The sequence below is a fragment of the Macaca fascicularis genome, chromosome 14 (assembly GCF_037993035.2).
Source record: "Macaca fascicularis isolate 582-1 chromosome 14, T2T-MFA8v1.1".
NCBI classification, from domain to species: Eukaryota; Metazoa; Chordata; class Mammalia; order Primates; family Cercopithecidae; genus Macaca; species Macaca fascicularis.
This window is the reverse complement of record NC_088388.1, coordinates 71,066,414-71,092,367: the sequence shown is the minus strand read 5'-3', so window position 1 is coordinate 71,092,367 and position 25,954 is coordinate 71,066,414. Positions and strand designations below refer to the sequence as shown.

The following is a 25,954-nucleotide window of genomic DNA, read 5'->3' as shown; positions in this document are numbered from 1 at the left end:
TCCTCACATCACAATCCATACTGTTCGTGACTGACTTTGTCCATGTCTGCACCATCCGATGGAGTGCTCCTTAAGGACAGAGACCAAGACTTGTTCCCTGTTGTAACTCCGGTGTCCAGCACACACAGGATGCCCTCAGGAAACGTGGAACGGACGAGTGGGTGGATGATGCGGTAATCACAACAGGAGAGGCCTCCCTGAAAGAAGACACCCCAAGTCAGATTAGAAGGTCAGGTACATGATTTGGGTCTTTTAAGGAAGAGAATGAGGGACTCGTAGGAAATGAGTACACAGAAAAGGAGACAGGAAGCCAGAAAAAACATCCCTTGAGCGTGAGATAGAAGATCTTGTGTTGGTGTGGTGTGAAAGCCTTGGGGATAGTTGAGGTGCTTTCCTCCCTAACCCTTCTCTTCACTTTCCTGCCTCCAAACGGACTTGGTGCTTGCTTGTTTCCACACAGGGCTTCATCAGGCTGGACATGTCCGAGTTCCAGGAGCGACACGAGGTGAGTGATGATAGTCTTTGAATGAAGCATGGTTTGGAGGGCTTGTCAGCATGACTGCCTGGGTCTTAACATTTGGGCCTTTGGGCCTCAGATAATTCCAGCAGCCTTGGGATTTGTCATTGGGAGCACAGGTGTGCAGCAGGGTCACTGATTTGTTTCACATAGGATTTGCTCTGAAGAATAAACAGAGAGAAGATCTATCTGCCACACCAGGAGACGGACAGCCAATCGTCTCTGTTGAGACAGGCAACCTTAATAGTATATAAAGTCATCTTCCGATGCATGCCCCATGTTGGAAACTAAAAGCACAGAAAGGCCTTCCTAGCATGTTTCCTTCCTTCTACCAGGTGGCCAAGTTTATCGGGTCCCCACCAGGCTACGTTGGCCATGAAGAGGGTGGTCAGCTGACCAAGAAGTTGAAGCAGTGCCCCAATGCCGTGGTGCTCTTTGATGAAGTAGACAAAGCCCATCCAGATGTGCTCACCATCATGCTGCAGCTGTTTGATGAGGTGAGAGTCACCTTGGGCCAGGATGGAGCAGGAGGACACTGGAGATAAGGGGGACTGTGAACAGCAGAAAGCGAGGGCCCAGAGGCTAGCTGGTCATTCCTCGGCTTCCTGCTCCCGCATGTGTACATTCATTCATCCAGCAGGTGCAGTTTAGCCCCCCTGCACCAGGGCCCGGGTGGGGCACTCAAGGGAAGACCAGCTCTGCCTAAGAGTTGAAATTGCGTGGCTGCTCAGGCCACCTTCTAGAGAGACATGGTATGGCAGAGGTGCCATGAGAGAGAGAAATGAATTTTTAGTTCCAGCTCTGCTCCTGACTGGCTTTGTGACCTTGGCAAGTCACTGCCCATCTCTAGGCATCAGAGACCTCATGTGACAAACGAGGAGGCTGAATCAGAGAAGCCCCTGTGTGCCAAACATTGTCTCCTGCAGTTCTTTAAAATGCTAATATTGTTGCTGCTAATGGTGAGATGCTGATACCCTGGTTCATGGAGTCTTTCTCTTCTGAGAATTTGAGGGTTCTTACAGATGGTCCAGTTCCCCTGCTGGTAGGGGTAAGTTCTAAATGGAGAGAAGAACTTAATTCTGTCCAGTACTTTCTGTGTACTAGACCTGTACTAAAGACGTTACAGCCATTATCACTAATCCTCATAAGGCAGGTAGAAAAATTCCTACCAGGCAAAGGAGAAATTGCTCATTTTTTACAGATGAAGAAACTGAGGTTCAGAGAGGTTATAAAAGACATGCCTAAGGCCAGAGCTGCTGTGTAAAGAGCCAAGACTGGGCTACAGATATGTCTGATCCCAGAGCCCCAGTTCTCCCCCCATACCACTGTTTACCTTGAGCCAGGCGAGGGATTGCTTACAATCATGGAAGAAGATGAATTCTACCTTTTCAGAGGCCCTGCTCCATCAAAAGAGCATGAGGAGCCAAGGACTAAACCAGGGATGAGGCCCCTCTTCTCCCATGCAGGGGCTGTATTAGCCAGCACCTGGCCATGAGTCCAGCTCACCTGTCTACCTAGCCTCCTGCAGCCCTGGGAAAATAGGAAGGTGGTTTGCTTCCCATGTCACAGGAGGCCACAGGGAGGGGACTCCTCCATCAGGTACCAAGCCAGGAAGACCTAGATCCAGATCTCCTACCAGCTGCTCACTGCCTTCCCCACCTGGCCCAGCCTCCTTGCCCCTGCCCATTTTGTTGTGTCTTCCTAGCCCTTCAGCTGCTCCCTGCCCTGAACCTCCTGCTGAGGAGAGACTAGTCCTTCAGAGGTCACATACTCAGTTACTCACATGTGTTCGCTGATGCCTCCACTCCATTCCAGCCTCTTGATGGGATTCAAGTGCACAGCTATGGCCAGACCCGAACATGCCCTCTGGGAGCTCTCTGCCTGGTAGACAGGTGGAAAGGAGACATGGTAGTAGCTGGCATTTTGTGTGCCATTCACTGTCTTCAGAGGCTTATGTGTATCAATTTAACCCTTTCAACAACCCTCCAAAGCTAGCTATTACGGCCTCTGTTGAACAGATGTGGAAACTAAAGCAAGGTAAGATTAATTCATTCACCCGTGGTCATGCAGCTGGGGAGAGAGAATCAAGGATTCAAACCTAGGCAGCCCAGTTCTAGATCCTGCAGCTTGAATAACCACCATGTAGCTAGGGCCAAAAGAGCAAGGTCCGTCTCAGTGAAGCACTGAAGGGACGGGACCATGCCACTCAGGGAGGGTGAGTACCGCGGCCTGTTTGATCTCTGGCCTCCCTAGAGAGGCACCTCTGATGGCATTCTTGGCCCAAAAAGACAGAAGGCAACTGCTGAGTGAAGTACAACTAGCCCTACATGAAAGCCCTGTCTCCCCCTCCTCCGTCACTTCACTCCACTGACTGCCTTTTAGGGGTTGATAGGAATTCCTTCCTGCAGCTGTTGTCGCCCCTTCCCCCAGCCCCAGCCTACGATAGTTTCCAATGCTCTTGGTTCCATTGACCAAAGCTGCCATCCAGGTTTACTCAATTTAGGCTTTTTGAGGACGGGCCATTGTCATGTTCACTTGAACCATTCCCAGAGCCCACAAAGTCAGGGGAAATGTTGTTTTGACTAATTTAATTCAACGGTAGTTTAGCAAACCTTCAAAGAGTTAGTAAGTGCTAGGTGAACAGAGTGGAGGGGCTGGCAGTAGAAACCTAATGTGCAAAAGTACAGGGCATGAAACAGCCTGGCATGCTCAGGGAACTGCAGCTCGTCAGTACTGCTTGACTGCAGAGGGAAAACAAGAACGGAGTGGTAGAGAGAAGGTAGGTAAGGTAAACAGGGCCCAGTTAAAATGCCAGGCACAGAAGTTTGCGTTTCTCTCGTAGAGAGTGAGGAGCCTTTGAAATACTTTAAGCAAGAAAGAAACAGTCAAATTTTCACTTTACAGAGATGCCATGGGCAGCTGTGTAAAGAATGGATGAGAAGGGAGAGGGTCATTAACAAGGAGACTGCTGGGGAGCCCACGCTAGAGCTGGGGAGGCCATGGGCTGGAGAAACTACTAGAAGGTTGACTGAGGAGAGAGGGAGGAGCCAAGGGTGGGCAGTTGGCTGCTTCCAGTTGGCCATCAGCTGAGGTGGCGAACGCTGTGGGAAGCAGCAGATTGGAGAGGAAGGTGAGGCACTGAGGTGTGGAAATGTTGAAGGTGAGATGCCTGAGGGACATCCAGGTGGAGATGGCCAAGAGGCCGTTCATCAGTTTCATGGGGCAGGAGTGTAGGAAAGGTCTGACTGAAAATAGCAGTTCAGGAATCCTTTAGCCCAGAGAGGTTAATGGAAGCCACAGGAATAGATGAGGTCTCTAACCCAGGGAGTGTATAATGTGCAGAGAAAAGAGGGCTACACACAGAGTTTTGGGACCTATCAGGGAAGAGTCAAGACAGACTCGCCAGAGAGGTAGGAAGTAAACCAAGCCAGACACGGTGCGTCACACCTGTAATCCCAGCACTTTGGAAGGCCAAGGCGGGCAGATCACTTGAGCTCAGGGGTTCGAGACCAGCTTGGGCAACATGGCGAAACCTTGTCTCTACAAAAAATACAAAAATCAGCTGGGCATAGTGGTGTGTGCCTGTAGTCTTCACTACTCAGGAGGCTGAGGTGGGAGGATGGCTTGAGCCTCAGAGGCAGAGGTTGCAGTGAGCAGAGATTGCACCGCTGTGCTCTAACCTGGGCAACAGAGCCAGACCCTGTCTCAAAAACAAAAAAGAGCAAACCAAAAGAATGTAGCTCATTCATTTATTCATGAGGCACTGTGTGGGGTAAGGACGCAGCCCTGTCCTTGGCGTGACCAATGAGTGTGGAGACAGGCAGCTAAAAATAGTTCAGTTCACTGTGGCCAGTGCTGCACTAGTGACAAACAGCAAGTGCTGGGAGCTGTAGGGGCACCTAATCCAGGCTGGAGGTGTGAGGGAAGCACCCTCATCCCTACCCAGTCCAATTCTCCCAAGCCTGGACCCAGAAAAGTAAGAACCCTGTTGCTCTCATCAAAGCACCAAGCAGGACTAATGCTGGCCATTTACAGGTGACCCCAGGGCAGAAGTCCCAGAAAGAGACTAGTCCCCAGAGAGCCCAGCCCCTACTCCTCCCACCAAGGATTCATATGTGAGACAGTGGGAAAGCAGCCTCATAACCCTGGGGTGAGCATTCAAGCCCCACCCAGGATGTGCACGCTCTGGTGGTTAGAGGGAGGTGAGGCACAGACAGCTTCCTGTTTGAGACACATCTTTATTGCCAAGGAAACTGAGGAGAAGTAGACATGAGCACTGAAAGTCACCCTTTGGGTCAGTCGTGCACTACACCTGCTCCCCTCACCCACCTGGGACCCATCCTCAGGCCCAGTTATGAGCAGAGCTTTGATCTCTTAGAATGAAATTGCTGCTGGGTTATTGCTCTGGCCAGTATAGCAGTGTGTGAAGCCAGTCTTTGGGGATGAGCTCTGCAAAGTGAGTATGGAACACACACACTGTCATGTGCACATGCTTGGACATGTCTCTCTCTCTCTCTCTCTCACACACACACACACACACACACGGTCCCCAAAACTAGAGCTGCCCTCAGTGGAGTCTGTTAGGTTAGAACCCATAAGCAGGGAGGTAAGAGTGAAAAGCTGCTGGTAAAAGCTCAAGGACATCCGCTTGCACTCTTGCTTCCCTTTTCCTGCCCCAAGGCAGGGACAACAGAGTGACTAGCTTCAGGACATGAATTACTAGGCCCCTTGTGAATAGACCCTTTGGGAATTAACAGTTTCTCATAGGCCTGTGCCAAGGTCCAGTGGAAAGCAAGGCTGGAAAGTACACCCAGCATGCAGTAAGCTAGCTCGGTTGATGCACAATCCTTTCTCCTTTGCTCCTAAGGGGGAAGACTGGGTTTACCATTATACTAGCTTTAGAAGCAAGGGCTGACCCTGAAGCTCGGGCAGGGCCCAGCATCCCTGGCTCAGGCAGGAGCCAACAGGCTGAGACCAGTGATGTATATCCCCAGAGCCACGGTTTCTGACTTGTAGGGAGCTATGCTTTCTCTGCTTCCCGGAAGAAATCTCAGGCAGATCTCCTCCCTAGCACCTGTCCCAGTTGCATCTCTCCAGTGAGGAGCAAGGGATACAAACTGAATTTGGCAGAATTCTGAGAAAATTCTGTCGAAGGAAAGAAAATAGCATGAGGCCTCATTCATCCAGCACCATTGGTATGACCTCTGTAGCCTGGTACAGAGGAAGGGCATGGGCTCTGAAGTCAGACAGTTCAAGTCTCGCCTCTACTGTATCCTAGCTGTGAAACCTCGAACAAGTTACTGATCCTCTCTGAGCCTCAGTTTCTTTGTAAGGGTCCTAACTGCACCTATCTCCAAGGGTAGATGTGAAGATTCCAGCCTCCAGCAAGCAGGTGTCAAACACCTACTCTGTACTGGATGCTGTTCTGGGACACAGTGATGAACAAGACCCAGCCTCTGCCGTCAAAGAGCCACTTTCCTACCAGAAGGAGTGCGATTGTACACAAAAAGCACTAAGCAGAGCATCTGTGATGAAACTAGAAGTCCCTGTCCGTGTTCGGTGTTGTCACTCTATTGCTTGCTCTCAAGGAGTCCGTGATCATCGCTTTTGTTATAAATGATATAAAGTGCTGTTGTACCGTCATGCCCTTGAGGTTCGCTGAGTGAGCGGGGCTCTGTACCCTTGAACTGATTGGTCCCAGAATGCTGTACTTTTATCATTCTTCTGTCTCTGCCCTTTACTGTTTGCTCCTTTTCTCCTCCTTTGGTGCATCTTTCTCCAGTATAGATGCCTCCTGTGTCCCTTCTAGAAAGAGCTGAACATTCCAAGGAAACTTCCCAAGGTGGTTAAAGAAGCAATCTCATGTTTTATCCCTGTTAGGCCAGATGGCAGCTCCAAAGATAAGAGATTGTCGTGTTTCAATTCATTATATATCACCTACTACAGTAATTTTAGCTCTGAACATTCGTACAGCTTGGTTTGCTAAGAATTTTTCACCAGATAACCACATCTGGTCCTCACGGTGGCCGTGTAAAGTACCCTCCTCTGAATTCCTGCAGCATGCTGGGCTTCCCTTTATCGTCATACTTAACATATTGAATGGTCAGTGCTTGTTTCCTGTATCTCACTGCTTCTCTATACTGGGAGCATGTTGAAGGCTCAGTGGGACCCCAGTACCCCACCACAGAGCCTGGCCCAGAGCGGGCCCCCAAAAAATGTGTTGGTTGCACAAATGGATGGCTAACTGTGACTGACTTCTGGATGCAGGGATAGTCGGGTGCCCCAAGAGATGCCAGAGAGCAAGTGCAGCCTCACCTGGAGGCACTCAGTAGGGAGAGCAGTTGCAGCACAGGGTAGCGAGCACAGCAGCCAAGGTGCGAGTCCAGTGCTTGGAGAACCCAGAGGAGGAAGCAGCTGGCCACTGGGGCTGGAGGGAGACACAGGGCTCTCGGGAGGCCTCCTGAACTCTCAGGTGAGAACTGAGAGTGCTAAGGCCTGCCCAGGCACATAGCTCCCTGACTGTACATTCCCTTCCTTCCCTTCCCAGGGCCGGCTGACAGATGGAAAAGGGAAGACCATTGATTGCAAGGACGCCATCTTCATCATGACCTCCAATGTGGCCAGTGATGAGATCGCACAGCACGCACTGCAGCTGAGGCAGGAAGCTTTGGAGATGAGCCGTAACCGTATTGCCGAAAACCTGGGTATGACGGCTGACCTGAGCAGTCTGGGCCAGTGACCAGGCCACCAGCCTATCTCCTGGGGAAGAATGGGATTGGGGCCCTGGGCCCAGGTGAAGGTTCTAGTGGGCAGCTCTGTCCCTAGCTGACACTGAGCAGACAGCAGGCACCATACCAAGTAGTGGGGGTTGAGACGAAAGAGACAGAGACCCCACTTCTTCAAGAAAGCCCCAAGTCTGTTGGGTGATAAGAGGGCTCCAGGCAGGAATGGACAGAGCTACACCAGGGTGGGGGGCCAGAGCTGCCCAGGGTCTTAGGGGACTGAGGACATGCACATGCAACAGATAGAGATGCTTTGGTGCAAGAAGGGGACAGCAGGTCGAAAACTGTATGGCAGTGGACACAGCCTTGTTCACCCAGGGCAGCTTCCTACATAGGTGGGCCTTGGAGAGTGCTGAAAAAAAGGAGCACATCCGGCAGGAAGCTGTGTCTGTCACCTTTTCCATTCAAGATCGAGCCCTGCAGCCCCATTCTCCAAGTCAGGACTCAAGTCTTAATCCTGACGTTTCCTCTCCTCTCTCCTGTCCCTCCCTCCCTCACACAGCTCCAACCCTGAGGAACCACAGGCTTCATATGCATGAGAGCTGGAAAGGCCTCAGAAAGTGCCTGGTCAGAGGAAGAGACTAGGCTGAAGCCCAGAGAGCCTTAGACCTTGACCAGGACCACACAGACGGGCAGGACCAGGGCTCTTTGCATGGGCAGGCCAACGGGCAGGCACAGCCCCCAAAGTTCCCTGAGTGTGGGGAGTAAGCAGTTTATGATTCTGTCTCCACAGGGGATGTCCAGATAAGTGACAAGATCACCATCTCAAAGAACTTCAAGGAGAATGTGATTCGCCCTATCCTGAAAGTAAGAGGCCTTTCTTGGCACTTCCTGCTGGAGCCTAAGGTTTGGGGAGGGTGATCTTAGCCATCCTAAAGATCTGGAAGCCCCGTTATTTCCCCAATCTTCCCCTGGTGTCTGGTAATTTCCCTAACCCCCTCTGGGTCACTGAGCTCATCCCACCCCTAACCTGGCCCTGCAGGCTCACTTCCGGAGGGATGAGTTTCTGGGACGGATCAATGAGATCGTCTACTTCCTCCCCTTCTGCCACTCGGAGCTCATCCAACTTGTCAACAAGGAACTAAACTTCTGGGCCAAGAGAGTAAGAGGGGACTGCCTATGGGTGGGGGCGGGATAGCCAGCCACTGGAAATCTGGAACGCTGGACTGGGGGCACCGCCACACACACAAAAGGTGGAGCACAGTGGTGTGGGGCCAGTGGCCCTGGCCTCAGGCCACAGTGGCCAGAGATGGAAAGCAGTGGGCCACATGCCGGCACGCTTCCATCTGACCCATCTCAGGCCAAGCAAAGGCACAACATCACGCTGCTCTGGGACCGCGAGGTGGCAGACGTGCTGGTCGACGGCTACAACGTGCACTATGGTGCCCGCTCCATCAAACATGAGGTGAGTACAGGAGCCTGAGAAATGTAGGTGACTCCACACCTGCCTCCCCAGGGCCCCCCAGACCCAGTTCCTGAGCTCTCAGCCTGCCTCCCTATAGCTTGGTTGCTGGAATTATTCACACCCAGAGCGGATGCCCATTCAGAACCATAAACACATGATCACCAAGTAAAACCCCTGCTGGAGGGTAGGCAAGTATGAACCCCACTAGGACTGGGGAACTGGGCTGGGAGCCTCAGTAACTGAGCGCAGTCCTGTGAGCTAGCTGTTATGAGCCCCAGTTGGCAAATGAGAAAACTGAGGCTCAGGCTCAAAGGAGGTCTCTGAGTTGCCCTAGCAGTAAGTGATGGAGGCCACCCTCCAGGCTGGGTCCAGGCCGAGGGAGTGACCACTTCACCTCCCCGCCCACAGGTAGAGCGCCGTGTGGTGAACCAGCTGGCAGCAGCCTACGAGCAGGATCTGCTGCCAGGGGGCTGTACTCTGCGCATCACAGTGGAGGACTCAGACAAGCAGCTACTCAAGAGCCCAGAACTGCCCTCGCCCCAGACTGAGAAGCGCCTCCCCAAGCTGCGTCTGGAGATCATCGACAAGGACAGCAAGACTCGCAAACTGGACATCCGGGCACCACTGCACCCTGAGAAGGTGTGCAACACCATCTAGCAGCCACCTGCCTGCTCCTATGTGCCCTCACCATCCAATAAAGGCCCCTTGGCTGTGGCATGGCGACCGACTTATCTTCCCCTTATACCTCTCCCGTCTACCCAGTCTCAGGCCTGCTTACCTCCTCATAGCCCGTGAAGACCCCTTCTCAGCCCCAAAACCTAAAGGAGGAATTTCGCCCAACTCTGGCCCCTTTGTTGTGGACCCATAACCTGCTAACAAGCCTTCAGGAGAGGAGCTGCCTTTCCACCCCCTTCAAGGCAAGGAGGGATGGAGTTCCCTTATTTCCTTCAGAATGATCCCCATCCCCCATAGTCGCCGGACTTTCTCGTTCCTAGGAAGCTCAGAAGTATGGCAGCTAAGAAAACAGCTGGCTGGAAGAAGACAGGGACCAGACTGAACTGCCACCCTCTGCCAGTCCTCATGCAACTCAGTCCCCAGAATTTCTCCACTGGGAGTGGATGGAGGAAGAGCTCAGAGACCCAGGCAGAGATGGTTCTGCAGTTTAGTGTATAGCCTCCTTGTTCCATACCCTAAAATTCTAAGGGGAAGGGACCCATAGAAGCTTGTCTGTTTCTGCTACTATATTATGCCCCCTATTCCTCCCCACCCCATGTCTTGGGGTCAAGCCAGACCCGTGCTTCTTCAGCCTTGGGGACTAGGCCAGTGTTGGGCACCTCCAGGAGGAGGCGTGACTGGTTCCTTACCCTCCTCTACTTGGACTGAGCAGTAGTCCTCCAGATAACCAAGCAAGCTCAGCTCTGTGGGGGCCTTCTTCAAAAGACTAGCATGGCAGACATTAGGAAGCATAGGGAGAGAAATCATGGGTTTGGCCTCTGCACATGTGGCCATGGAGTCAGCCTCAGCCCTGTCTGTACTGCTCTTCTAGCTAAACGAGCCTGGAATAAACATGCAGTTTATTCAGTCTGCAGAGGGTCTGGACACCGTCCCCCAAGGACATTTCACAGACCAGCCAATGTTTCAAGCCCACCTTAGCCAGGCACAGCAAGGCCTGGTGCATCCTTGGGCACCATCTATAGTAGCCCACCTTCCCTCACAGGCCCTTTGTGGAACCCTCAGGTAGTGTTAGCTAGTCTTTCAGGAAGCAGAGAATGGGGCCAGGAATCAAAGATCCTTGGGTAATGGAAGCATGTCCTAACAGTATGGTGGGTGTGAGGCAGTCAGAATCCAGGGTACGGGCTCCCGCAGATGCTTGGATCACTGTCTACCCCTCAGGGGCTGCTGCTCCCTACCTCAGTGACTGCTTTTCTTTTTTTCTTTTTTTTTTTTTTTTTGAGACGGAATCTCGCTCTGTCACCCAGGCTGGAGTGCAGTGGCTGAATCTCAGCTCACTGCAAGCTCCACCTCCCGGGTTCAAGCCATTCTCCTGCCTCAGCCTCCTGAGTAGCTGGGACTACAGGCGCCCGCCACAACGCCCGGCTAATTTTTTGTATTTTTAGTAGAGACGGAGTTTCACTATGTTGGCCAGGACGGTCTCGATCTCCTGGCCTTGTGATCCGCCCGCCTCGGCCTCCCAAAGTGCTGGGATTACAGGTGTGAGCCACCGCGGCCAGCCTGCTTTTCTTTTCTTTGTTTTTTTCCTTTTTGTTTTGAAGTAATTTTAGACTTACAGAAAGTTGCAGAAATAGTAGAAAATTCCCATGTACCTTTCATCTAGCTTCTTCCAATGATAACATCTTACAAAGCCATATGGTAGTTTATTAAAACCAGGAAATTGCTGGGTGTGGTGGCTTATGCCTGTAATTCCAGCACTTTGGGAGGCTGAGATGGGCAGATCACCTGAGGTCGGGAGTTCGAGACCAGCCTGGCCAACATGGTGAAACCCTGTCTCTACTAAAAAAAAAATTAGCCGGGCCTGGTGGTGCGCTCCGGTAATTCCAGCTACTTGGGAGGCTGAGGCAGGAGAATCACCTGAGCCCAGGAGGCAGAGGTTGCAGTGAGCGGAAATCATGCTACTGCACTCCAGCTAGGGCAACAGAGCGAGACTCCATCTCAAAAAAGAAAACCAGGAAGTTAACACTGATAAACTACTAACTAATCTACGGGCATTCAAACCAGTTGTCCCGACGATGTTCTTTTTCTGGTCCAGGGTCCCACACTGCATTTTGTTGTTGTGTTTCCTTCATCTCTGTCAGCCTGTGACAGTTTCTCCGTCTTTATCTTTCATGACCTTGACACTTTGGAAGAGTCCAGGCCAGTTATTTTATAGAATATTCCCCAATTTGAGTTTGTCTAATGTTTTTACATGATATGATTGAGGGTCTGCATTTTTGGCAAGACAACCACAGTGTGCCATTCTTAGTGCCTCCTAGCAGAGAGTGGTGGTAACATTTTGTTTGTTTTGGGTTTGTTTTTTTTTTTTTTTTGAGACGGAGTCCCACTCTGTCACCCAGGCTGGAGTGCAGTGGCGCAATCTCGGCTCACTGCAAGCTGCGCCTCCCAGGTTCAAAGTGATTCTCCTGCCTCAGCCTACTGAGTACCTGGGATTACAGGTGCCCGCCACCACACCCAGCTGATTTTTGTGTTTATTAATAATAGAGACAGGTTTTCCCCATGCTGGCCAGGCTGGTCTCGAACTCCTGACCTCAGTTGATCCACCCACCTTGGCCTCCCAAAGTGCTGGGATTACAGGCGTGAGCCACCATGCCCAGCCTAGGTGGTGGTAACTTTGATCACATGGCTAAGGTGGTGTGTGCCAGGTTTCTCCACTGTACAATGAGGAATTTTCCCTTTGAAATTAATAAGAATGTTCTACTTTGAAGCTGTGTGAATGTTTTATTTATCCTTAAAATTTTGCCTGCTGATTTTCATTTCTGCCATCAATGATTCTTCCTTATAACAGGTATTAATGTTATGCTTGCCTAATGGTGACTTTGTTTCATTATTTTACCTGTATTTATTAATTGGTATTCTACTATAAGGAAGAGCTGTCCCTTTTCCCCATTTATTTATTTGATAATTTATATCAGTATGAATGAATGGATATCTGTTTTATTCTGCAGGCTATAATCTAATGCTAACATAGTTTATTTTGTTGCTCAGATTGGCTCAGATTTGGCCAGTGAGAACTCATTGAAGTTGGCACCTGTGTTGTTTCAACATTGCCTCTGTCACTTTTTAAGCATTTTCTGGGACAAGATGTTTCAGGCTTACTCACATTTTCCGTCTCAGCCCTGATATCAGTCATTTCTCTAAGCTCCCAGTTCCTTTTATTCCAGAAAAAAGGAACTTAGAAACCAAGTCTGGAAACCAAGATCTGGACACAATATATACTCCTGGCTAGAGTATCATTGGCAGAGTGTCATTGCTTGTAGGCCTTCTCAGCAGACAGAGCTAGAAAACATTTATGTATATATGTTAAAACAATACGCAAATACACACATTGAATTTATTATTCTGTCTATCTATCTGTATGTTATTAAAAACCATGAGCCAGGTATGGTGGCTCATGCCTATATCCCAGGACTTTGGGAGGCCAAGGTGGGAGGATCACTTGAGCCCGGGAGTTCAAGACCAGCCTGGACATCATAGCAAGACTTCATCCTCCAAACATTTAAAAAATAAAAATTAGCCAGGCATGGTGGCACATTCATGTAATCCTAGCTACTTAGGAGGCTGTGGCAGGAGGATCGCTTGAGTCCAGGAGGTTGAGGCTGTAGTAAGCTGTGATTGTACCACTGCACTGCAGCCTGAGTGACACAGCAAGACCCCATTTCATATTTTTAAAAATAAGTAAAAGTCATGAGTTTAGAATATGGTTTTAATTCAATACCATAGGGTTTGTGACTGCCATTTTTATAACCTTACTATTCTTTCTGCTTTTTCTCCTGCTTTCTGTGTTTCTGCTCCGTTCTTTCTATTTGATGTTTAGACTTCCCATAGAGGCTCTAGTTAAGTCAGGTAGTAACCATCCTGTGTGCAGTATTCCTACTAGATGGAGGTCTTATGCCCAGCTGTCAGTCCGTTGGTTCAGTTAACTGTGGCCAGGAATACTAGGCATATAACTCAAAATCAGATAACTTTTATACTAGAAAACCCAACAGCCACCTTCCTGAGAATAGGATAAGGAGACAGGGTAGAACCTTAGATTCTAAGGAACCTCATTAAGAATCACTTCTGGCCGGGCGTGGTGGTTCACGCCTGTAATCCCAGCACTCTGGGAGGCTGAGGAGGGGCAGATCACGAGGTCGAGATTGAGACCATCCTGGCCAACATAAGGAAACCCCATCGCTACTAAAAATAGAAAAATTAGCCAGGCATAGTTGTAGGTGCCTGTAGTCTCAGCTACTCGGGAGGCTGAGGCAGGAGAATCTCTTGAACCCGGGAGGCGGCATATTTTTATTTGTCATGTCATTGTGGCCAGGATTGGAGCTCTGAGAAAATGCAGCAAGGTGAGACCCAGATTTCTTTTTTCCTTTTTTTTTTTTTAGACAGAGTCTCGCTCTGTTGCCCGGGCTGGAGTGCAGTGGTGCGATCTTGGCTCACTGCAACAACCTCCACCTCCAGTTCAAGCAATTCTCATGCCTCAGCCTCCTGAGAAGCTGGGACTACAGGCGTGCGCCACCACACCCAGCTATTTTTTATTTTTATTTTTTATTTTTGTATTTTTAGTAAAGATGGGGTTTCACCATGTTTGCCAGGCCAGTCTCAAACTCCTGGTCTCAAGTGATCCACCCACCTTGGCCTCCCAAAGTGCTGAGATTACAAGCATGAACCACTGCGCTCGGCCCCAGATTCCCTATTAAGGATCCTAGAATACATGAGACCAGACTTGGAAATGAAAGTGTAACATGTTTATTGTTCAAAAAGAGAAACTCAAATGTGTGTAGTGATTTTAAAATTTAGGGAAATCCCTCAGTATAGTAAAAGAAGAAAAAGAAATTTAGGAAAGAAACACATTTAAACCATAAAAAATAGAAAATGGACCAAGAAAGATAAAAGCTAAACTTAAGGTAGAAACAAGAAAAATAATAAATTAAAAATTATTTGAAAGCACCAATAAGATAGATAAAACCTCCTGAGCCTGATAAAAGGGGAAAGGAGCCAAAAAAAAAAAATTATGAATGAGAAATTGGACATAACCATATATATTGAGGAATTGAGAATAATAATAGAACTCTATGGCAACAAATTTGAAACCAGAGCAAATGGATAATTTCCCAGCAAACACTGATCCTAGACATAGTTTGAATAGGTCAATTGATTACCCAAGAAGAAATTGGAAAGGTGATTAAAATATCATCCTTTTTCAGCACCGTAAGATGGCAAAAAATAAATAAAATGTTATCCTTCTAAAAGATTGTTGGCCAGGCATGGTGGCTCACACCTGTAATCCTAGCACTTTGGGAGGCCAAGGCAGGCAGATCACTTGAGCCCAGGAGTTTGAGACCAGCCTGGGCAACATGGCAAGACCCCACTTCTACTGAAAATACCAGGCATGATGGTGCTTGCCTGTAGTCACAGCTACTTGGGAGGCTGGGGTGGGGAGGATTGTTTAAGCCCAGGAGGCAGAGGTTGCAGTGAGCCAAGATTGTGCCACTGTACTCCAGCCTGGGTGACAGAGCGAGACCCTGTCCCAAAAATAAATAAAAAATTGTGTTTTTAATTAAACTTTTTAATTGAAAAATATATGGGAAATTGTACATATCACAAGTATGCAGCTCAGTGAATGATTACAAAGTAAACATACTCCTGTAGCCATCACTCAACCCCCAAAATAGATGAGTTTTAACTATTATCTAAGCTGCCGTTGTACTCAAACCTGATAAAGTGCCAGAAAGTATGCTATAGCCTAATCTCACCTATGAGCATAGATGCAAAAATTGCAAGTAAAATAAAGTTGAATTGTATACTCTGATTACATAAGGTTTATTTTAGCAATACAAGCTCAGTGTCAGGAAATTTATTAATTTACTAAATCAAGAACTTAAATGTTACTTAAATGTCTAGAGAGTGACAGTATTGTTAAATTTTCTCATTTTGATAGTTATGCTATGATTATGGAAGAGAACGTCCTTGTTTTTAGAAAATATAAGTAGAGGTTAAAGGTAAACCTCTAATTTGGTTTGCCAATATTTCAGAAAACTACACACACACACACACACACACAGACACACACACACACACACGGAATGATAAAGCAAAAAGTAAGGTGTTGGCCAGGCTCACACCTGCAATTCCAACACTTTGGAAAGCCCAAGCAGGTGGATCACCTAGGTCCGGAGTTAGAGACCAGCCTGGACAACATGGTGAAACCCCTGTTTACTAAAAACACAAAAATTACCTGGGCATAGTGGCACATGCCTGTAATTCCAGCTAATTGGGAAGCTGAGGCACAGGAATCCCTCAAACCTGGAGGCAGAGGTTGCAGTGAGCCTACATCACACCACTGCACTCCAGCATAGGTGACAGAGTGAGACTGTCTCAAAAACAAACAAAAACAGATGTTAACATTTGAGAAATCTGAGAGAAGGATGTGTATGAATTCTTTGTATTGTTTTTGCAACTTTTCTCTTAAGTTTAAAGTTATTTCAGGCCAGGCATGGTAGTGCATGCCTGTATACCCAGCTACTCGAGGCTGAGGTGGGAAGATTCCTTAAGTCTAGGAGTATGAGGTTACAGTGAGCTATGATCATGCCACTGTACTCCAGGCTGGGTGGCAGAGTGACACCCTAATCTCAAAAACAAGACAAAAAACAAAAACACACAAAACAGGTGCGGTAGCTAACGCCTGTAATCCCAACACAGAACACTGAGGGGCCAAGGCAGGTGGACTGCTTGAGCCCCAGAGTTCAAGACCAGCCTGAGCAACATGGTGAAACCCCATCTCTGCAAAAAGTTAGCTAGATGTGTGGCATCCACCTGTAGTCTCAGCTACTCAGGAGGCTGAGATGGGAATATCACTTGAGCTCAGGAGGTGGAGGTCGCTGTGAGATGAGATCGTGCCACTGCACTCCAGCCTGTCTTTTAAAAAAAAAGGCTATAGTAAAAGCCTATTAGCATTAATAAGAAAATTGGATAAGTGTCTGAATAAAAGATAACTGTACAAAAATCAATTGTTTTTCTGTATTCTAGCAATAATCAACTACAAACAGTAACAAAAGAAAAACATTCCATTTACAATTGCAACAAATAGGTTTATATATTTGCTCATCTATACATAGCCTACTTCTGGAACGGAGCAGAACTGGGTAACTCAGGGACAGCAATGGAAGGGGAACATTGCTATGTTATTTTAAATACTTTTTAGTAAGTTTTGAACCATATTAATGTATTACCTGTTCAAAATTATACTTAATAAATTTAACAAGGAAACCATATTGAAGGGCATAAAAATAAGATCTGACAAATGAAAAAACATACCAAGTTTTAGAAAGGATGATTTAATATCATTAAAATATACATTCTTAATATATAATTTAATGTAAACCTAATAATTTAATACAAATCTAATTGACAGCACTTTTAATTGAATAATGTTAAGGTCATACTGCACTACTGTGTCCAGAGGTGATGCTATATGGAGCTACTGTTTTCTGGGTCTAGGCTCTCAGGAAATAGACATTCCTGCTTTTGCAATCCCATCTTGACAGTATGCGAAAATTAGGGAAAATGTAAATATATCATTAACATACACCCTAAATACGATTATGAGAGAAAGAGAAGGGTTATTGTCTGTGGCTGGAGTATAGTAGCTGTGTATGAGTGTGCAGAAGAGAGGAAATTGGTGGAAAATGAAGCTAGAGAGGCAAGTTTCCTGATTTCAAAGTGCCTTGAATGCCATGCTAAGGGAATGAAATGACAAGATTTGTGTTTTAAAAGACCCTCTGTCTACATTGTGTGAAATGATTTGGGATGACTTCTGAGCAATATATAACAGATAGAGTAATTTCAGGCAAACTCTCTTCTACCTCAAACAGAAATATTTAATATATGTAATAAGACAAAAAAGTTTAATACACAACTAGACTTGAAACCAAGAATGGGAAATCCCAGCTGTGTGCAGTGGCTCACACTTGTAATCCCAGCACTTTCGGAGACCGAGGCAGGAAGATCACCTGAGGTCAGGAGTTCAAGATCAGCTTGGGCAACATGGTGAAACCCTGTCTCTACTAAAAATACAAAAATTAGCCGGGCGTGGTGGCATGTGCCTATAATCCCAGCTATTCAGGAGACTGAGGCAGGAGAATTGCTTGAACCAGGAGGCAGAGGTTGCAGTGAGCCGAGATCACACCACTGGACTCCAGCCTGGGTGGCAGAGTGAGACTCTGTTTCAAAAAAAAAAAGCGGGGGTGAGGTGTGGGGAGCTGGGGGAGGGATAGCATTAGGAGAAATGCTTAATGTAAATGACGAGTTGATGGGTGCAGCAAACCAACATGGCACATGTGTACCTATGTATCAAACCTGCACGTTGTGCACATGTACCCTAGAACTTAAAGTATAATAAAAATAAATAAAAAGAATGGGAAATCTCTAGGTGCCAGAAATGAATGGAACCTAAAATGTAGAGAGTGAGTGAAAGTGGAGACCAAGGAGTTCATAGAGACTTGAGACTAGATAAAAGCCTAATGGCTGGGTACTAGGGCTTCAACAGTGAGACAGGAGTCTCTAAAGACCATCTGTGTGTGAAATGAGGACTAAACAAACACTGTTCATTGACCTGAGACTCAAAAGGGAATGCAAGAAAGTCTACCACTGCTCAGAAATGTAAGTCGAAAGAGCTAAGAAAAAATTCATATTTTTGTTCTTTGTGAGTGGTCCAGATTCACAATACCCAAATATTAGTGGGTTGTCAAGCTGAAAAACTAACAAAAAGCTGGTCCTGGACCAATGAAACCCAAAGAATCCCATAGAAACAAGCACAGAACTGTTCTGTAAGATTATTGCCATAATCCAGTTTTCACAAAGCTATGGAAAATCAAATCCTACTGAAAATGACTTTACAGGGAAAACTTACCCAGTGAAAAAGGAAACAAATCACCAAGAAGGAAAATGTGCAGATGCAACCAGTGGGAGAAATTGGTTCCAAGAAGTGTTAGTAATATGAGAAAAAAAAATCTGAATTTAAAATATGTTTGACCGGGCGCGGTAATTCACGCCTGTAATCTCAACACTTTGGGAGGCCGAGGCGGATCACAAGGTCTGGAGATCGAGACCATCCTGGCTGACATGGTGAAACCCCATCTCTACTAAAAAAGAAGAAAAAAAAATTAGCCCGGCATGGTGGCACGCGCCTGTAGTCCCAGTTACTCGTGAGGCTGAGGCGGGAGAATCACTTGAGCCTGGGAGGCGGAGGTTGCAGTGAGCCAAGATTGCACCACTGCACTCCAGCCTGGGTGACAGAGCGAGACTCCATCTCCAAAAATAAAAAAAAGCTTAAAATGTTCAATGACGTGGAGAGAAGACTAAAAACCATAAAGCAAGAAAGGACAGTAGGAAAAAACAGTAGGTATATTTGACAAAGAGGCTTCATGCTGAGTGATTTTCTCAGATTAATTTTCATGTTTTATGTATTTCTACAATTTTTTCTAGTGTTGTGGTCCTAATTGACTTAGATATTAAATACTAGAAGTAATAAGGACTTGCATTCTTAAAGGAGGAAGATTTGGATCATCCACTGGACAATGAACCATAGTGGTCTAAGGCAGTGACACAGGACAAGGCAAATATGGAATGGTTAGCGGGGGAGGGCAGTCACCAGTGTGACCCTCCAGAGTCATGATCAGTTGCAGAGATAAGGAATGTAGACTCAACCACAATCCTGAAACTATTAGCCCACCATCCTCTTAAGAGTCTTCAAGTCTAATACTACCATCCCTCACAGATTTGTTATAGTAATCCCAAGAAGTCTGACCCTAACCTCAGTGGTCATCTACCACCACATCATCACATACTGCTTCCCTCTCCAACCTTTCCACTGTGTCCTCCAGCGCTTCCTTTCTAAAATCGGTAGATTATTTGCTACATGCACCTTCTTGTTGGAATATTTGCTTCACTTCTTCACCTTAACTGTCCCCTAAAGACACAGCTTACTCTGGCTGTCCCCTAAGGTTCTACTTACCCTGTAGCCCTCTTAGGCAGAGGCTGCTTTCATTGTCAGACCCAGGAAGTGAGCCTCCACTGCTCCTCCTCAATTAGTTCTGATCCTTCCTCTCAGCTCTTTTGAACTCATCAGTTCAACTATACCAGCCTTTCTCTAATCAGTCCTGCCTACTGATCTCCCAATCACTGTCTCACAGGGAAGATTTTAGTACCTGTGTCACTTTCTCTCTTCCCCAGCACATGCCATCATTCTTGTGGCTTCAACCTTCCATGAGTGACCTATCTAAAGCCCTGCTCTCCTCACATTTAGTGGTCTTTTTTCTGCCCCTGCCCACCTCAATCACCTATGTTATGGTCACAGTCTAAATTTCATCACAAGTAATTAAACTTCCTCCGAAGCCCCTATCCTTCTCTAGCCAATATCTTTCATCTTCCAGTTCACTTGTATGAACTGAAGTACATCCTGTGTGTAATTCTGTGACCTTATTGATACTTCTAGTCCATTAACCCCAACCTTCTTATTGCCCATCTGATCCCTTTCTCCAAGTCCACTTAAATCTCAGGGCCCATCATTATAATCTGTCTCTTCCAAATACTCTCAGAATCTTCGGACTTAACCCAACAACAATATAGATCTTCCCAAACCTGTATTTTTGAAAAAAAACTTCATGCTACATAATGCCACCTATCCCATGCACAGAGCAATTTACTCTTACAAAGATAAACATAGCAAAGTCTCATCAGTTGCTACAGCTTGTTCCATATCAAGGATCTCTATGTGATGAGCGTTCTTCCTCTGCTTCTATCATAACCCTATTTAGATATATTTTAACCTGTGGGCAAAATTGAGAAGTTAACCAACACAATCTACATAAAATACTAGGGCACAGAGAGGAAAAAGAAGGAAAAATGAAAAAAGTATGGCAGATTAAGCACCATATAGTATGCTCCCCACCTTAGACAACCCCCCAACACACACAAAGAAAGAGTAAAATAATTTTTTAAAAGGTAAATACCCAGAGGATTCTGGGAAGATGGCAGAGTAGGAAGCATCAGGAATCTGTCTCCCCACCCAGACAATTACAGTGGCAGAATTTGTCTGATATAACTATTTTGGAGCTCTGGAGTCTAGTGGAATCCTGTGACTTCCCAGGAAAGGCTTAGATGATAAATTGTGGTTAATTTTGTTCAATTTCAACTCTTAGCACAGTAACAACTACCCATCCCCCACCTCCCAGCCCCATGGCAGGCAGCTGTGAACATGTTCCTACAGCAGCTTGAATGCAGCTTCCAGGAGCCAGGAGGGGCAAAAGAGCCTGTCTTTCAAATACTTGGGATCTGTGCTCTGATTGCTAATTCTGATCACAGGCGTAAAGAAAAAAAGGCAGAGACCCTTATTCTTATACCTCCTCCCATTGTAGCAAGTCCCTCTGGCTGAAGTGACGTCTAGGATTAATGTGCTTGCACCCTTCCTCCCTCTTCATTTTTCTCTTTTATTTCCTACTGGGAGCCAGACATTTAAAACTAGGATATTCAAAAGCAATTGCATATACAGGGAAAATTAGAAAGTGATCATAATGTCTTAGAGAAGATACAGAGTTGGTAAAGGCCTCAGAAGGCCTTAAGTTTATACTTCAGGCTGATCCTTGGCACAGACAGCCTACAACAATAAAACAACAACAACAAAACCCTGTGAAAGGGAAAGAAATTTTATTTCCAGAGTTACCACATTATTAGATTCAAATGTCCAGTTTTCAACAACAAAAAAATTATAAGGCATACAAAAAAACAGGCAATCATGGCCTATTCAAAGGAAAAAAATCAACAGAAACTGTCCCTGAAAAAGACCTGATGGGAGATCTACTAAACAAAGTCTTTAAAACAGCTGTCTTGGCTGGGCGCGGTGGCTCAAGCCTGTAATCCCAGCACTTTGGGAGGCCGAGACGGGCGGATCATGAGGTCAGGAGATCGAGACCATCCGGGCTAACACGGTGAAACCCCGTCTCTACTTAAAAAAAAATACAAAAAATTAGCCGGGCGTGGTGGCGGGCGCCTGTAGTCCCAGCTACTCGGGAGGCAGAGGCAGGAGAATGGCGTGAACCCGGAAGGCAGAGCTTGCAGTGAGCTGAGATCCGGCCACTGTACTCCAGCCTGGGTGACAGAGCGAGACTCCGTCTCAAAAAAACAAAAACAAAAACAAAAACAAAAAAAAACAGCTGTCTTAAGGATGCTCGAAGAACCAAAGGAAGACATGTAGAAAGTCAAGAAAATGATTTATGAACAAAATGTAAATATCAATAAAGAGAGAGAAAACCCAAAAAGAAACAAACAAACAAAAAAACACAATTCTGGAGCTGCAAAGCATAGCTAAAATGAAATTTTACTGGAGACATTCAGAGGCAGATTTGAGCAGGTAGAAGAAAGAATCAGTGAAATTGAAGATAGGACAATGAAAAATTATCAAGTCAGGAACAGAAAGAAAAAAGATTGAAGAAAAGTGAACAGAGCCTAAGAGACTTATGGGACATCATCAAGCTGACCAAGATATACTATACCTTGTGGGAGTCCCAGGAGGAAAAGAGAGAAAGGGGCAGAGAGAATATTTGAAGAAATAATGGCTGAAAGCTTCCCAGATTTGATTGAAAGACATGAATATAAATATCCAAGAAGCTCAAAGAAACTCCAAGTAAGATGAACTCAAAGGCACCCACACTGAGACGCATTATAATCACGCTTTTGAAAGACAGAGAGAATCCTGAAGGCAGGAACAGAGAAGCAACTCATCATGTACAAAGGAGCCATAATAAGACTATCTACAGGTTTTTCATCAGAAACTTTGGAGCCCAGTGGTAGTGGACTGATATATTCAAAGTGCTTAAAAAAAAAAAAAGTCAACCAAAAATCCTATACCCACCAAAACGTTCCTTCAAAAGTGAGGGAGAAATTAAAATATTCCCAGATAAACAAAAACTGAGGGAGTTCATTGCCATTAAACCTGCCCTGCAAGAAATGCTCAATAGTAAGGCTCAGTGTGGTGGCTTATGCCTATAATCTCAGCATTCTGGGAGGCTGAGGTGGGAGGACTGCTATTGCTTAAGGCCAGGAGTTCAAGACCAGCCTGGGCAACATAGTAAGATCCTATCTTTATTAAAAAAAATTTAAAATTAGACAATGCACACATAGTCCCAGCTACTCAAGAGGCTGAAGCAGAAGGATCACTTGAGCCTAGGAGTTTGATGTTACAGTGAACTATGATTATACCACTGTACTCTAGCCTAGGTGACAGAGTGAGACCGATTTCTTTTTTTTTTTTTTTTTTTTTGAGGCAGAGTCTTGCTCTGTCACCCAGGCTGGAGTACAGTGGTGTGATCTTGGCTCACTGCAACCTCTGCCTCCCAGGTTCAAGCCAATTCTACCTCAGCCTCCAGAGTAGCTGCGATTACAGATGTATGCCATCACACTCAGCTGGTTTTTGTATTTTTAGTAGAGACGGGTTTCACCATGTTGGCCAGGCTAGTCTCGAACTCCTGACCTGAGGTGATCCACCTACCTCGGCCTCCCAAAGTGCTGGGATTACAGGCGTGAGCCACTGTGCCTGACTAGACCCTATTTCTAGAAAAGAAAAGAAAAAGAAAAAAAAAGAAGAAACGCTCAAGAGAATCCTGCAGGGTGAAATTTAAATAAAAACTAGACAGTAACTTGAAACCATATGTAGAAATAAAGATCTCAATAAAGGTAAATACATGGGCAATTATAAAAGCTAGAATTATTGTAACAATGGTTTGTAACTGCACTTTTTGCTTTCTACATGATTTAAGAGACTCATACATTTTTAATTTTTATTTTTATTATTTTTTAAAGACAAAGTCTTGCTCTGTCACCCAAGCTAGAGTGCAGGGCCCAATCGTAGCTCACTGTAGCCTGAAACTCCTGAATACAGTGATCTTCTTGCTTCAGCCTCCCCAGTAGCTAGGACTAGAGGCACATACCACCATGCCCAGCTAATTTACGTTTTTAAAGCTAGTATTGTGATGTTAATGTGTAACTCCACATTATGTTTTCTACATAATTTAAGAGACTAATGCATTTCAAAGAATTATTGGTTTGTTTTGGGGCACACAGTATATAAAGATGTAACTTTGTGACATCAGTAACCAAAAGGGTTGAGGGTGGATTGTTAAAAGAGCAGAGTTTTTGTACGCTATTGAAGTTAAGCAGATATAAATTTAAATTATAGTATTATAACTTTAAGGTGTTAAATGTAATCCCCATAGTAATTACAAAGAACACAGCTATAGAATATATCCAAAAGGAAATGAGAAAGTAATTTAAATGTTTCACTACAAAAGAATAAACTAGGCCGAGTGCGGTGGCTCAAGCCTGTAATCCCAGCACTTTGGGAGGCCGAGACGGGCGGATCACGAGGCCAGGAGATCGAGACCATCCTGGCTAACACGGTGAAACCCCGTCTCTACTAAAAAATACAAAAAACTAGCCGGGCGAGGTGGTGGGCACCTGTAGTCCCAGCTACTCGGGAGGCTGAGGCAGGAGAATGGCATAAACCTGGGAGGCGGAGCTTGCAGTGAGCTGAGATCCGGCCACTGCACTCCAGCCTGGGCAACAGAGCAAGACTCCGTCTCAAAAAAAAAAAAAAAAAAAAAAGAATAAACATAAAAGAAGACAGTAATAAAGGAAATGAGGGTCAAAAAAGCCATAAGGAATATAGAAAACAAATAGCAAAATGTCAAAAACCCCTTCTTATTAGTAATTACTTTTTTTTTTTTTTTGACAGAGTCTCATTCTGTCACCCAGGCTGGAGTGCAGTGTCACAATCTTGGCTCACTGCAACCTCCACCTCCTGGGTTTAAGCAAAGTGATTCTCATGTCTCAGCCTCCCAAATAGCTGGGATTACAGGCATGTGCCACCATGCCCAGCTAATTTTTTTGTATTTTTAGTAGAGATGGGGTTTCACCATGTTGGCCAGGCTAATCTCAAACTCATGACCTCAGGTGATCCACCTGCCTCAACTTCCCAAACTGTTGAGATTACAAGTGTGAACCACCACTCCCAGCCAACTTTAAATGTAAACGGATTAAACTCTCCAATCAAAAGGCAAAGATTGTCAGAATTGATTTTAATAACATAATCCAACAATATGCTGTCTACAAGAGACTCACTTTAGCTCCAAAGAGACAAATATATTGAAAGTGAAAGGATGGAAAAGAACATATTATATGCAAATGGTAACCAAAAGAGAGCAGGCATGCTTATACCAACATCAGACAATATACACTTCAATTTTTTAAAGACGTTTTTAAAATATTTACAAGAGAAAATAACATTATTATTTTTTGAGACGAGATCTCACTCTGTGGCCTAGGATGGAGTACAATGGCATGATCGCAGCTCACTGCCATCTCAACCACCTGGGCTTAAGCAATCCTCCCACTTCAGCCTCCCAAGTAGCTGAGACCACAGGCATGCACCACCATGCCCAGCAAATATTTTTAATTATTTGTAGAGATGAGGTATCACTATGTTGCCCAGACTGGTCTGAAACTCCTGGGCTCAAGCTATCCTCCTTCCTTGGCCTCCTACACAGCTGGGATTAGGCATGAGCCATGGGCCCCAGCCAAGAATATTATAAATACAAAGTTAAATACAGGAATAAGATACAACAATTATGAAAAATTATATACCTAAAAAAGACCATCAAAATACATGAAACAAAAACTGACAGAACTAAAGGGAGAAATAGTAAGTTCTACAATAATAGTTGGAGTCTTCCACATGCACACGTATGTTTATCGCGGCACTATTCACAATAGCAAAGACTTGGAACCAACCCAAATGTCCATCAATGATAGACTGGATTAAGAAAAAGTGGCACATATACACCATAGAATACTATGCAGCCATAAAAAAGGATGAGTTCATGTCCTTTGTAGGGACATGGATGAAGCTAGAAACCATCATTCTCAGCAAACTATTGCAAGAACAGAAAACCAAACACCACATGTTCTCACTCATAAGTGGGAATTGAACAATGAGAACCCTTTGACACAGGAAGGGGAACATCACACACTGGGGCCTGTGTGATGGGAAAGGGCCATAAGTGGGAAAGGGGAGGGACAGCATTAAGAGATATACCTAATGTAAATGAAAAGTTAATGGGTGCAGCACACCAACATGGCACATGTATACATATGTAGCAGACCTGCACGTTGTGCACATGTACCTTAGAACTTAAAGTACAATATTTAAAAAAAAAAAAAAAAAAGTAGTTGGAGTCTTCAATATCCTACTCTCAGTATTAGAAGAACCAGAAAGAAGATAAGTAAGGAAATAAAGGATTTAAACAACACAGTAAACCAACTAGATATAATGGGCATATACAGAACACTGTGCTCAACAACAACAGCATATACATTCTTTTCAAGTGTACACGGGACATTTTTCAAGATATGTTAGGCCACAAATTGTCTCAATAAAATTTATTTATTTATTACTGTTATCACTACAAATTTTAT

General features: G+C 45.6%; 1 protein-coding gene across 10 annotated transcripts in view; it reads left to right on the top strand.

The window, feature by feature from the left end:
- Positions 1-9,419, top strand: part of CLPB (ClpB family mitochondrial disaggregase) — a 148,296-nt gene extending 138,877 nt beyond the window's left edge. For 6 of the 10 annotated variants that reach the window (XM_005579000.5, XM_005578998.5, XM_045371365.3 and 3 more), the window contains 7 exons: positions 461-505; positions 853-1,014; positions 7,065-7,221; positions 8,033-8,106; positions 8,282-8,401; positions 8,600-8,704; positions 9,113-9,419. In XM_005579000.5, coding sequence (XP_005579057.1) covers positions 461-505; positions 853-1,014; positions 7,065-7,221; positions 8,033-8,106; positions 8,282-8,401; positions 8,600-8,704; positions 9,113-9,361 — 912 coding nt within the window. In that variant the 3' untranslated portion in view covers positions 9,362-9,419. Of the gene's footprint in view, positions 1-460; positions 506-852; positions 1,015-7,064; positions 7,222-7,801; positions 8,107-8,281; positions 8,402-8,599; positions 8,705-9,112 lie in introns of all 10 variants that reach the window. The other 4 variants (XR_012423471.1, XR_012423470.1, XR_012423469.1 and 1 more) reach the window with 1 other exon arrangement.
- Positions 9,420-25,954: the final 16,535 nt, after the last annotated feature.